Source organism: Spea bombifrons, chromosome 6 (assembly GCF_027358695.1).
Source record: "Spea bombifrons isolate aSpeBom1 chromosome 6, aSpeBom1.2.pri, whole genome shotgun sequence".
NCBI classification, from domain to species: Eukaryota; Metazoa; Chordata; class Amphibia; order Anura; family Pelobatidae; genus Spea; species Spea bombifrons.
Window position 1 is genome coordinate 49,945,982 of NC_071092.1, and position 13,212 is coordinate 49,959,193.

General features: G+C 50.1%; 2 protein-coding genes across 2 annotated transcripts; one reads left to right on the top strand and one right to left on the bottom strand.

Annotated features, from left to right (window-relative positions):
- The first annotated feature begins 5,915 nt into the window (after positions 1–5,915).
- RPF1 (ribosome production factor 1 homolog) lies at positions 5,916–9,926 on the top strand. The gene is made up of 9 exons (XM_053469484.1): positions 5,916–6,194; positions 6,579–6,635; positions 7,135–7,215; positions 7,666–7,761; positions 8,238–8,391; positions 8,840–8,922; positions 9,393–9,574; positions 9,651–9,777; positions 9,872–9,926. Exons 1-9 carry the CDS (start codon positions 5,916–5,918, stop codon positions 9,911–9,913), a joined length of 1,101 nt encoding a protein of 366 aa, XP_053325459.1. The 3' UTR covers positions 9,914–9,926.
- Positions 9,927–11,228: 1,302 nt separating this feature from the next.
- GNG5 (G protein subunit gamma 5) lies at positions 11,229–12,667 on the bottom strand. Its single transcript, XM_053468780.1, has 3 exons — positions 12,514–12,667; positions 11,735–11,862; positions 11,229–11,418 (listed from the first exon to the last, which is right to left on the bottom strand). The coding sequence occupies exons 1-2, from the start codon at positions 12,592–12,594 to the stop codon at positions 11,737–11,739; spliced, it is 207 nt and encodes a 68-aa protein (XP_053324755.1). The 5' UTR covers positions 12,595–12,667; the 3' UTR covers positions 11,229–11,418; positions 11,735–11,736.
- Positions 12,668–13,212: the final 545 nt, after the last annotated feature.

Here is a 13,212-nt window from a genome sequence, read left to right on the forward strand (position 1 = left end):
GATTGAGGTTTTAATAAACGGATTAGATGGGATGACGGCCCTTTTTATTAAAATAGTTGTCGTCCGCAGGTTCAGTGAAGCCACTAAGCTGGCGTCACGCGTCGTGGAGCACATGGCAGCCAGTAATCTCCTGGCTTGGCTGGCATTAAATGCACGTCCTGTTTCTGTGTGGTGGAGCATGCGCAGAGTAACAGGGATCCGTTTTCCATCAGAGACGAAATAGCCCAAAGTGAGCAAGAATAACCAGAAAACCTGCGATGAAATGATCTGCGAGCCGAAAACGCAGAAATTCCGACAAAAAGCCGAGAACTGAAAGCCGTCGCCAGATCCAACCGCATAAAGTGATCAACCCCAACTGCCTCACAGAAAAAGTGACTGCCGGTTCTGATAGAAAGGAGTCGGAACACGCAGAGCGTCGCAGGTTGTTGCGTATGGGGCCACGTAGCCACAGAGCGTCGCAGTTCGCTGCGTATGGGGCCACGTAGCCGCAGAGCGTTGCAGTTTGTTGCGTATGGGGCCACGTAGCCGCAGAGCGTCGCAGGTTGTTGCGTATGGGGCCACGTAGCCACAGAGCGTCGCAGTTCGTTGCGTATGGGGCCACGTAGCCGCAGAGCGTCGCAGTTCGTTGCGTATGGGGCCACGTAGCCGCAGAGCGTCGCAGTTCGTTGCGTATGGGGCCACGTAGCCGCAGAGCGTTGCAGTTTGTTGCGTTTGGGGCCACGTAGCCGCAGAGCGTCGCAGTTTGTTGCGTTTGGGGCCGCAGACCAGTCAGGGTGCCCATGCTGACCCCCATCCAGTGCCCAAACGGAGGGTTTGGTTATGACGGTCCAGTCCTGATACCTTTTGGCCCAGGGCTTGGCCAATTACCCCCTGCTCACCCCCCCCCACTGTGCAAACACCCCCAATGCCAAAAATAATTTCTGATTAAAGCTCCTCATTAATCTACATAAAATACCCCTCAGTTTCCATCACTTATAACAAAACGAGGGCATTGATTCCATTCTGGAGTAAACGGCTTTCCACCCCTCTATGATCTCCCCAGGCTGGGGGCAATATTTCCATCTTGCACGTGTGGCATTCTGGAGATAGAGCGCCCAATGGGTCTGTGTCTCAGTAAACCGATTGCGGCTGGAGCGAGGTTTAAAATCTGCGGGGACCTCGGGATCCGCTCGATGTCCATGTTGGGTAAAGTCGGTCAATACAGGGCAACGACCGCGAGCGCTAAACCCTTCGCACAGTTAATGTTTAGCTGCTTTTCATGTTACTTGGTATCATTCAGACCCCGCAGCCTCTCATCCTGACCCCGGCGCCCTCTCGGGATTAAAGAGGACCATGTTTGATCTGGAGCACTTTGTTAGTTACGGTCTGTTGCCGAACACTCTCTGACTGCGCTCTCTGACTGCACTCTTTGCTCAAGCGCTGTCTGACCGTGCTCTCTGCTCAGCTGCTCTCTTTGTTCAGGCACTCTCTGCTCAGGCGCCCTCTGACCGCGCTCTCTGCGCAGACGCTCTCTGACCGCGCTCTCTGCGCAGACGCTCTCTGCTCAGACTCTCACTGACTGCGCTCTCTCCTCAGCTGCTCTCTGATCGCGTTCTTTGCTCAGACGCTCTCTGATCGCACTCTTTGCTCAGACGCTCTCTGACCGCGCTCTTTGCTCAGCTGCTCTCTGACTGGGCTCTTTGCTCAGGCGCTCTCTGACCGTGCTCTCTGCTCAGCTGCTCTCTGCTCAGACACTCTCTGACCGCGCTCTCTGCTCAGACGCTCTCTGCTCGTGCTCTTTGCTCAGGTGCTCTCTGATCGCGTTCTTTGCTCAGACGCTCTCTGACCGCGCTCTTTTCTCAGCTGCTCTCTGACTGGGCTCTTTGCTCAGGCGCTCTCTGACCGTGCTCTCTGCTCAGCTGCTCTCTGCTCAGACACTCTCTGACCGCGCTCTCTGCTCAGACGCTCTCTGCTCGTGCTCTTTGCTCAGGCGCTCTCTGATCGCGCTCTTTGCTCGGGCACTCACTTGGCAGCACCTTTTAACTTTCATTAATAATTACCGGTGAATTTACTATCCTGGCCAGGAATGCGTTACACAAACATTACTCGTCTCCGCCGTGAACAAAAAACAAAAACGGTCTGCGCTTCTTACCCTAATAGAGTTGGCAACAAATATATAAACATAATATAAATGAGAGGTTTTGGTTATATGAATTGGCCAAAGCATAATTAAGCTCACCCGCCACGCCAAGGCGCACTCTCAATAGGGTGAGAACCTACTCTCACCTCCTACATAGTGGGCACACAAAGCAGTTTATACGGCTACCAAAACCTTATTAATGTGTTGGGGGAGGTGCAATTAAACCTCCTCCCTATTAACCCCTGGACAGCAAGCTGCAACCAGACTGATGAGGAGCCAACAACCTCAAATATGTGCAAACAGGGAAAAAGAAAAAATGTTGGTGCGCTAAGCTAGTCACAGGCTCAAATAATACAAATGTATAATACGAGGCCTACCAAACAGGTGTAAGCATGCTGCAAGAAACAGTGTATTGGCTGTACAATGTATACAAAAAACAAAAACTGTCTGCGCTTCTTACCCTAATAGAGTTGGCAACAAATATATAAACATAATATAAATGAGAGGTTTCCGCCGTGGCCTGAAGCGCCCAGTGCTGGCACACAGTAACTCCTGGAGCGTGGAGGCACCAATCGAGATGCACAACACTTTAATCTGTCCCCTGAATAGTTAAATGGAGTCAGGCCTGGACTGGCTAACGGGCACGCCCAGCAGATACATAAATATTAAATACTTTTAGAAAGGAAAGTCAGGGCACCCCCTGAGTGTTTTCTTGCGGCGGCGCCCGGGACTGGTAACGTACCACGGACACACAATGGCGAAACAGCACAAGTAAACAGTCCGATCTGATACAAAAATAAAGCATGTGATAAAACATGTGATAAAGCATGTAATAAAACTCGTAACAAAGCATGTGATAAAACATGTACTAAAACGTGATAAAATGTAACAAAGCATATGATAAAGCATGTAATAAACCATGTGATAAAACATGTAATAAAGCATGTAATTAAACATGTGATAAAGCATATAATAAAACATGTAATAACCCATGTGATAAAAGTATGTACGGTAATTAAGCATGTATATGTAAACTCAGTTTGTCCCTGATGGCTGAGGGCCCCTACTACCCGCAGTGTAATGTACGTATTTGTCTTTCCAGTCCCAGACGTAGATGTGCTCTGACTGCCTATGGGCAAACTATAAAGTTAAAAAGGGGCTTCCAAAGCTATATAACTAGGCAGTGTTACCCCACATGGGGCAGCAGGGGTCAGACGTGCGTTTGTGAACACATTTTGGGGGGCATCGGACCCATTCTCCTGGCACACGGCTGCCTATGGGCTGATTCCATGCACAGATGTAAGAAATTATGAGCCTCTTCCAGGGTTATTCTTTTACGGAATGTGTGACGAATAAAGCACAAATACAAGTGTATAGAAAAATGTATATTGATATTGAATTAGGTCACTGTTACCGGTGATAAAACATATAACATACACAAAAGATTTGCCAATAACACAAAACAAAAGGGATACTTAAACCAATTCTTAGGAAACCTCTCTCAGGTCACAGGCTTCTTCCTGACGTCATCATGCGCAGCTTCGTTCTGAGTCTTCTGACCCGGAACTTCTGTTCACTGCGCTCTCCTTTCTCAGACTCTTCTGACTATTGCTGCCCCTAACTATTCATCCCAGAATTCCTTGTACCTCCCAGAAAGTGCTTCACCCGACCCCTCTTTCCAGAGATTTCCTGTATGACCCAATTATGGAGGAGACAGATGGTCTATGCAAAAATACACAGTTATGTTAAAATACATCAGCTTCAGTTGTCTGCCCCCCTGTGGGGTATTCCACCTCTGTTGGAGCCTTTGTACCAAACCCTTTGTAATGCATTACTATGCAAATGTCCTTACATTGTAAAACCAGATATCTCACCTTACAGAAACCCAAATCTTTCCCAAAACATTATGCAATAAATTGAATATCACATTTTAAAGGCACCCTTTATTTCTTACACAGGGTGTGGCTGGAACACCTAAACTTAGTAATTAGGAGGGGAGGCCACATACTTTTGGTCATATGATGTAGTAACCTCATAATATAGGTTAAAAATAGACATAACTAGCAAGCTCAACCCAGGTGTTGATCCAGAAGGCAAAAAAATCCAAAAGACCCCACACGATATAAACAAATGCCCCATAACCAAGATCCCTCATAACCAAGATCCCCGTTCCTCTTATTCATTTTGTGGCCCCCGGCACCTTTTCATGTTCCATAACGTCCTTTTCAAAATTAAATTTATTATCCCATTTACAGAATTTACATTTATTTTCCCCCAAACTGCTGCATAGTCCACAAATCTGAGCAAATCCCTTCGCAGAGACAGAGAATCCGGATCCGAGTAGATTGTTTGACCGGATTCTATGATTCGTGGCTTTCAATGCCCACCGCGAGTTTATTAGTGAAGGCGTTAAGTAACAGGGGCCAGTCTTTTAGAACACTTTGTGACACTGGAGGGTCCCGTGACCCCCACACGAGAACTCAAAATGATTGTCAGCCTGTGAGCCGAGCCTCTCCACCTAATGCATCAGTTTGTCTTCGTCTGTCGATTCTCATCTTGTCGGAACCCCTTGAATATATGAAAGAAGCGCTCTAATAATAATGATAATAATAGTAATAATAATAGTAATAATATAATAATAGTAATAATATAATAATAATAACAATAGTAATAGTAATAATAATAGTAATAATATAAGAATAATAATAATAGTAATAATATAAGAATAATAATAATAGTAATAATATAAGAATAATAATAGTAATAATATAATAATAATAGTAATAATAATAGTAATAATATAAGAATAATAATAATAGTAATAATATAATAATAGTAATAATATAAGAATAATAATAGTAATAATATAATAATAGTAATAATATAATAATAATAGTAATAATATAATAATAACAATAGTAATATTAATAATAATAGTAATAATAATAATAATCCTCGCTGTATTAAAGCGATCTTTGTTGCTTCACACAGACCTCACAGCCGTCCACCGCTCGCTTCCCAATCTGCCAAACAACTCTTTAGCAGCAGCAGCAGCGCCCCCTGCTGGCTGCCCCGGGCATCTCCCAGATACAATATGGTGGCAGCTCCGCTCACAGGGTAACAGTGACACGTGACATGTACCCCACACACCCCGCAGGGTAACAGTGACATGTTCCCCACAAAACCCGCAGGGTAACAACAGGACATGTACCCCACACACCCCGCAGGGTAACAGTGACACTTACCCCTCACACATCGCAGGGTAACAGTGACATGTTCCCCACAAAACCCGCAGGGTAACAACAGGACATGTACCCCACACACCCTGCAGGGTAACAGTGACACGTGACATGTACCCTTCACACCCCGCAGGGTAACAGTGACACGTGACATGTACCCTTCACACCCCGCAGGGTAACAGTGACACGTACCCCTCACACATCGCAGGGTAACAGTGACATGTACCCCTCACACCCCGCAGAGTAACAGTGACACGTGACATGTTCCCTACACACCCCACAGGGTAACAGTGACATGTACCCCTCACACCCCGCAGGGTAACAGTGACATGTACCCCCTCGCCGGGTAACAGTGACATGTGACATGTACCATCCCACCCCCCGCCTGCAGGGTAACAGTGACATGTGACATGTACCCCGCAGGGTAACAGTGACATGTACCTTTGTACATCGTTATATATCAGTTCCGGGGGCCCCGTGCGGGATGTAAATGAGTTGGGTTTTTTCCCAGGTTCTTTGGAGTAGCGATAGCGACTAGCGACGAATTAAACATCTCTATGGCAACGCGCTCCGGAAGCGGAAGTCGCTCTACCGGAAGCGGTTCTTTCGCACGCTGCTCTATGTCCAACATGGCCGGGGAGGGGAAACCGGAGACCGGGGAGGCAAAACTCCGCAAAAAGATGAAAAATAAGAGTCCTGAGCAAGAGGATGGGGCACCGGGGCCCAGCGGAGAGGAGCAGGGAGCGCTCTTCCCGCCAACATTCAGCGTCTCGGAGATCAAGAACAAGCAGCGGAGGCATTTCATGTTCCTGAAACTCAAGCAGGAGAAGAGGAAGGTGAGAGGACCCCCCCCAATTAACTAGAGGGTGAGAGGAGCCCCCCCCCGTAACTAGAGGTTGGGGGGGTGAGAGGAGCCCCCGTAACTAGAAGGTGGAGAAGTTGAGAGCCCCCCCCCGTAACTAGAGGGTGTGTGTGGGGGTGATAGATGCCCCAGTAATTAGAGGGTGTGTGGGGGGTGATAGATGCCCCAGTAATTAGAGGGTGTGTGGGGGGTGATAGATGCCCCAGTAACCAGGGTATTGAGGAAGCTCCATGCTTTATTATAGTGAGGAAGGAGCACCCAGTCTGTTATCACGTGGGGTAATTGTAGCCTACGGTAAGCTGATTGCCCCCCTTCAGATTTCATTTGCTTTTCTCACATAACTTTCTCTCGCGCTCAGGAGAAACTCGCCATTAAGAAGAAGCGGAAGAAGGAGAGAGAGGCTCTTGGAGACAAGGTACCACTTAACGCTGTATGGGGGTCCCGGTAACGTAGCCCCGTCTGTAGCGGCAGCAGAATCTCAATGTTTGCGAGAAGATGTAATTCCGCTGAAAACAAGATCGACACGTGGGCGGGATTTACGAAACGGGATTCTGGTGCAAAGTTCCCAAAGTGGTTTTATTACCGTAGCAACCAGTGCAGTGTCCGCACAATCTCTCTAGAAATGTAATGCGGAATCATTTATTTGTTGGGCTCTTGGCCTTATTCCTGCCCCACGCAGTTAAATTCCCTCAGTGGATTAAGTGCCACCACCTCTGCCTTAATTGTCACCGCAGGGGGGCAGTTGGTGAGAGGGAATATATTTTGGTATTTAACATCAACGGAGTCCATGCAAAAGTCTTAATTGCGTAGTAATTGACAGTGAAGGGTTAAACAGCGCCTCCTCATGTGCCGTCCTCGACGTCTTCCATCGTTGCGATGTTTGTTTTATTACGTCTCACGTTTCCTTTATTAAGGCTCCTCCGAAACCGGTTCCCAAAACGATCGAGAATCAGCGCATTTACGATGAGACCACCGTGGACCCCGAGGACGAGGAGGTAACGTAAAGAGGCTGCAGGACGTAAACTGTGTGGGAACGAGACGCCGTCCGTGTCACGCAGCGTAACTGCTCGGGGTATCGGCCGGAATGTGGGAGAGCCATGGCTTCCCTGTGCATGCGCATCCTCTACGATGAAATGTATTTCCAGCAAAGTATGGACTACAGGTTACACTGCACGGAAATGCAGAGATGTTTAATGAAGAGGAATGAGATGTATGAAAGCCGGGGATAGGCCGGCGGCACACGGATACATTATTTTGTAACATGCAGAGATATCACACTGACCGGGGGGGGTCGCATGTGCACTTCCTGTACGGGAAGGTAGATGTGCACCTGAAAAACGCTCCCCCCAGGCTGTAAGAAAATAGGTGCTGCTTTGTTTTTTTAAATATATGGAGAACAATTTATTTGCCGCCGCCGCCCCCCCTAAGTTTCCTTTTGCCCCCAGGTGGCGTACGATGAAGCTACGGATGAATTTGCTCCATATTTTAATAAGAAGACAGAGCCGAAGATCCTCATAACGACCTCGGACCGCCCGCGGGGGGTAAGCCGCTGAAGCTGCCCCGAGTCTCGGCAGCGTGAAGTTTATAGAATCCGCTTCTTATCAGAAGTTTCACAATCTGATTACTCGGCCCGTTTCCATAGAGATGAAGCATTCATTGTCTGCAAGATGCGGATGGGATAAAATCGTAAAAACCGCGTCATGCGCGTTCCGGGTGGATCACTTGCCGGGAAGTTGTAGTTTTTTGTTGTCGGTGGTGTGTGAGCCGCAGCCCCTCCGAGGGTGGGTACGCGGACCCCCTGTTCTGTGGGGCCGGGGGTTTAGTTTCATATATAGATTATTTCTTTTATCCGTCTCGCGTTTTGTGATTGTGTTATCCAGCAGTGTTTATTCAGCTTTGGTACAGCGAGGTGCAGGCACCGTCCTCGTTAAACTGCGCATGCGCGGCCCCCCTTTTGTGAGTGCGTTTATTGTAGGTATTTACCGCGTTTAATATATTCCGACATCTCTTTCTGTAGAGGACGGTGAAGTTCACAGAGCAGCTCTCCACCATCATCCCCAACTCGCACGTCTATTACCGCAGGGGGCTGGCGCTTAAAAAGATTATCCCACAATGCATTGCCAGGGACTTCACCGACCTTATCGTCATCAATGAAGACAGAAAGATGCCAAGTATCCTTCTCGTGGCCCGCCAAAAAAAACCCCCAAACATCCCTCTATAATGAGAGCGCCGAGAGACGTCCGACGGACGTTTGGAGTAGTTATTGGCCATAAAAGATTTGGTCATTGGTCTCTTATATTTTGTAGCCAATCAGAATGCAGGAATTGCTTAGTACCGAGTCCTCCACGGCCAGGAACAGACCGGGCTTTTTGTGTCTCTTCCTGATATTAAGCGGTTTAATGCTTTTTTTATTATGTGGGATGCCGGAGCCGGGATATACAGCCTAGTCTGGAGGTGAAACTCGTTGGCTGAGGGAGCCTATAAAGCCTGGGTCGGCCTCACAGGTGAAAAGCACCGAAATGTGACAGCCTGGGTGCTTGTCGTCAGGTGCTTGTCGTGTGGTTTTAAAAATTAAGTTCCTTTAAGTTTTTAAGTCTTTCCTTAGCCCGGAATCTCCAGACGGAATGGTTCTCTGCCATCTCCCCGACGGCCCGACTGCTCATTTCAAGATGAGTAACGTTCGCCTGCGCAAAGAGATGAAGGTAAGGAGCATGCGTTACCGTGTGATGCTGGGGGGTCTGTCTGGGGCAGTTGTGACAGTGTGTGTGTTACCGTGTGAGGCTGGGGGGGGTCTGTCTGGGGCAATTTTGACTGTGTGTGTGTGTGTTACCGTGTGAGGCTGGGGCAGTTGTGACAGTGTGTGTGTTACCGTGTTAGGCTGGGGGGTCTGTCTGGGGCAGTTGTGACAGTGTGTGTGTGTTACCGTGTGAGGCTGGGGGGGTCTGTCTGGGGCAGTTGTGACAGTGTGTGTGTTACCGTGTGAGGCTGGGGGGTCTGTCTGGGGCAGTTGTGACAGCGTGTGATGTTGGGGGCGTCTGCCCGGGGCAGTTGTGACAGTGTGTGTTATGTTTTTTGAAGGGCCTGTCTGGGGCCGTCTGGTTAATGATGTAACAGTCACAGAATTGTTATTTATGGTAATAAACGCGGTTATTTTTTTTTGTGACGATTTAAGAGGAAAGGAAAGGATCCGACGGAACACAAACCGGAGGTGATTCTGAATAACTTCAGCACCCGCCTCGGACACTCCATCGGTCGCATGTTTGCGTCGCTTTATCCTCACGGCCCGCAGTTTGTAGGAAGGCAGGTGGCGACTTTCCACAACCAGCGAGACTACATCTTCTTCCGATATCACAGGTAGCGTGATCCGCCACCCAGCGACGGCTTTACTGTGGGCATTCATGCTTCCCTCGTGACTGGCTTCTCGTTTCAGGTACATATTTAAAAGCGAGAAGAAAGTGGGAATACAGGAGCTGGGGCCCCGCTTCACGCTGAAACTGCGATCTCTACAGAAAGGAACGTTCGACTCCAGATTCGGGGAGTACGAGTGGGTTCACAAGGTACGCTCCGCGGGGAGGGGGGAGGAGAGCGCGGCGTGCAGCAGAGAGCCGCAGAGGTTAGTGTTTTGTGTTGTAACGCGGATCTCTCTTCCAGCGCCACGAGATGGACACCAGCAGACGGAAATTCCACTTATAGCGGCCGCAGAATCACCTGGCTTCGCGCCGTCTCCCTGGGAAACTCCGCGGAATCTTCATCACCTGGCCTCGGGCCGTCACCCCGGGAAACGCCGCGGAATCTTCATCACCTGGCCTCGGGCCGTCACCCCGGGAAACGCCACGGAATCTTCATCACCTGGCCTCGGGCCGTCTCCCCGAGAAATGCCTTGGAATCTTCATCAACGGGCGTCAGGCCGTCTCCCCGGGAAACACACCGGAATCTTCATCACTGGGCGTTGGGCCGTCTCCCCGGGAAACACAGCGGAATCTTCATCACTGGGCGTTGGGCCGTCTCCCTAGGAAACGCCGCGGAATCTTCATCACCGGGCGTCGGGCTGTCTCCCTGGGAAACGCCGCGGAATCTTCATCACCGGGCGTCGGGCTGTCTCCCCGGGAAACGCCTCAAACACCATTAAGAGACATTTCTCTGTTAACGGCCTGCGGTCTCCACCTGGTGGACAATGAGACTCGGTGCCACAATGAAGCGGGGGTGCGCTCAGCAGAACCCCCACCAAACCTTTCAGCCCGGGTCATGAGTGTGCCAGTCCGGCTGGGAATGAAACATCAGCTTCCCTGCGGCCCTCTGACTTATTGGCAGAACCCGACGTTACCCATTTTAATAAAGTGTTTTGGCTCAGAGGGCTTCTTTTTATTCATTTAAGAGGCTCCCGTCTCGTGTTACAGAATAATCCATCTGAACAATGGCGTTATTATGTTTATATAGCGCCATCAAGTTCTGTAGCGCTGTACTAGGGGGAGACGGGACATAAGTATGTAACAAATTGACTTACAGAGACAGGTGAGGAGGGCCCGGCTCATCCCAGTTCCTGCCGTTACATCAGCCTGTGAGATGCCCCATAGGGTCTTTCTAAAGTATGTGAAAAAGCTTCGTTGCCATAGCGTTCAGATTAAAGGAGAATAACACCCCCCATTACATGCCCCCAAAGCGCTGCCCCCAGTAGCCTCTTTATCTGCAGAGCTGGAGCTGCCATTGCTGTGAGTCATGTGATGCTTTGGGTGACTTTCCCGGCTCAAAACACCACACTGAGCTGACGCTTTATGGCAATGCTAATGAAGTCCGTCCCTCCCTCCATAGATCTAAAGTCATAGACCATTAGTCCTGAAGTCCAGCTGGATGATTAAAACAGCCATACTATTCTTCCCCACAGGCAGTATGATAAGGAGTTGGGGGGGGGGGTTCCACCATATACCACACAACACCTACACTCCCCCTACAGAGCCCCGCATGAGACACCCGCGGCGCTCCGGCTGCTCCAATGAAAGCAGAAACCACCTTTACAACAAAACAGGTTTATTGTTTTCAGCCGTCACCAGTGTACAAAACGATTGTGTCAGACTAGAAAAGAAAGGCACGCGGTTATCGGGGAGGTAGATGGTAAAAGCTTGAGAGAGATTTACAGAGAATACTTGGCACGTGGCACAGGCCTTCCTCCAATCCGGCCACTTCTACAACAACAGGATGATCTGGGGAGGAAAAACAAAGACTGAGTAACAGGTACCTGGATTTGGCGGGTTAAGGCAGCTGAAGTTAGCCTTTGGGGTCACGTTAATGGATTTCTGCCCTGAACCCTTATTTTCTCCACACTTTGTGGCTTCCTGTTAACCCAGGAAGTAGTTCTGCCTCAGCTCCACCCTCACCCTGCAGGCACCGACCAATGAACCCGGCGGATGTTACCTACCAGCCAGTTAATCTTCTCTCGTGTAAATAACACCCATGGAGGGGCCGCTGGGGAAAGGCAGCGATACGGGGCCCCAGAGCGTTTCAGAGGAAAGAACTCACCGTTACAGGAAGGAGCAGACTTTCTGGGGCCGGAAGGGGTTGGTACTCGAAGACACCCCGGTCAGCAGGGGATCGTTCGGGGCATTCTGCATACAGAACTGCTTTAAATCCGCGGCTGCCTGGGAAACCTGAACAAGGGAGAGTCTGGTTAATGCCCCATTCGAGGGCAGGATGGCCCAGGGGCCCCGGACACATGAAATAGGTGTTACGTGCCAGAGAGGCATGGTATGTGGGTACTCAGCAGGGTAATTGAGGGGGGAGGGTACTCAGCAGGGTAATTGAGGGGGGGGTACAGAGCAGGGTAATTAAGGGGGGGTACTCAGCAGGGTAATTGAGGGGGGTACTCAGCAGGGTAATTGAGGGGGGTACTCAGCAGGGTAATTGAGGGGGGGTACTCAGCAGGGTAATTGATGGGGGGTACTCAGCAGGGTAATTGAGGGGGGTACTCAGCAGGGTAATTGAGGGGTGGGGGTGCTCAGCAGGGTAATTAGGTGGGTAATGGGGGGAGGGTATGTGGGTGCACAGCAGGGTAATTAGGTGGGTGTTGGGGTTTGGGCAGAAAATTGGTAGGCCCCGGGGAATGGAATGCTGAACGGTTTAACCCTTCCATCGCCGCTCAGCATCCTGGGTGGTGAGGGCAGGTAGGGCGCGAGCTGATGTGGGTAACATGGGGGGGAGGGTCAGCAGCTAGCGCATCTATAGGGATCCCGGCTGAAGAGAGTCGGGGACAGGAAGTGCAGGGTGGGGCCCCCAGATTCGGCCTCGCGGGCCCAACTCACCTTGACCCGGTTTAGACTGGCCTCCAGCCGCAACTGCTGCACGACCTTCCTCATTGTGGACACATTACCGGCCGCCGACATCTTCAGACAAACCGCACCGTAACTTTCCGCTTCTATAACGTGTGCGCGTGCGCGGGCGGGGCTACTTTAACCAGCAGGACAAGAAGAAGGCGGAGCCAGGGGCGGGCGCGAATGGACTAGGAAAACAGAACCGGGGCGGTCCTGAGCGGACGAGGGAGGAAAACAAAAAAAAACAAAAAAAGAGAGAGAGAGAGAAAGGCGTGGCCTGAAGGATGATATGGGTGTGCAGGCGCGCGCGTGGAGGCGGGAGCGCGCTGAGGCGGCGGAAGGGCGGGTGTGTCTGTGTGAAATTACGCCGTATTCACTAAGGGGCGTAATTCTGTAATAGAGATTCTCCTGTAATGGTGGAAAGGGTCTTATTGCCATAGCAACCAGCGGGATAGGCCAATCAACATGAGGCTTCCTCAATCACTATGTAGACCCCCAAATATCAGAATTCACCTCTGCTTTGCCACGTGTGGGGGGTCCTCTTTGCATCACGCTGCGCACCATGCCTGACGTGGGAGGTCCGCTCTGCGTCACGCTGCACACCGTACATGACTGCGCTTCCTGCGCCTTCCCCCTTTATTGTATTACATGACTGCGCTTCCTGCTCCTCCCCCTTTATTATATTACATG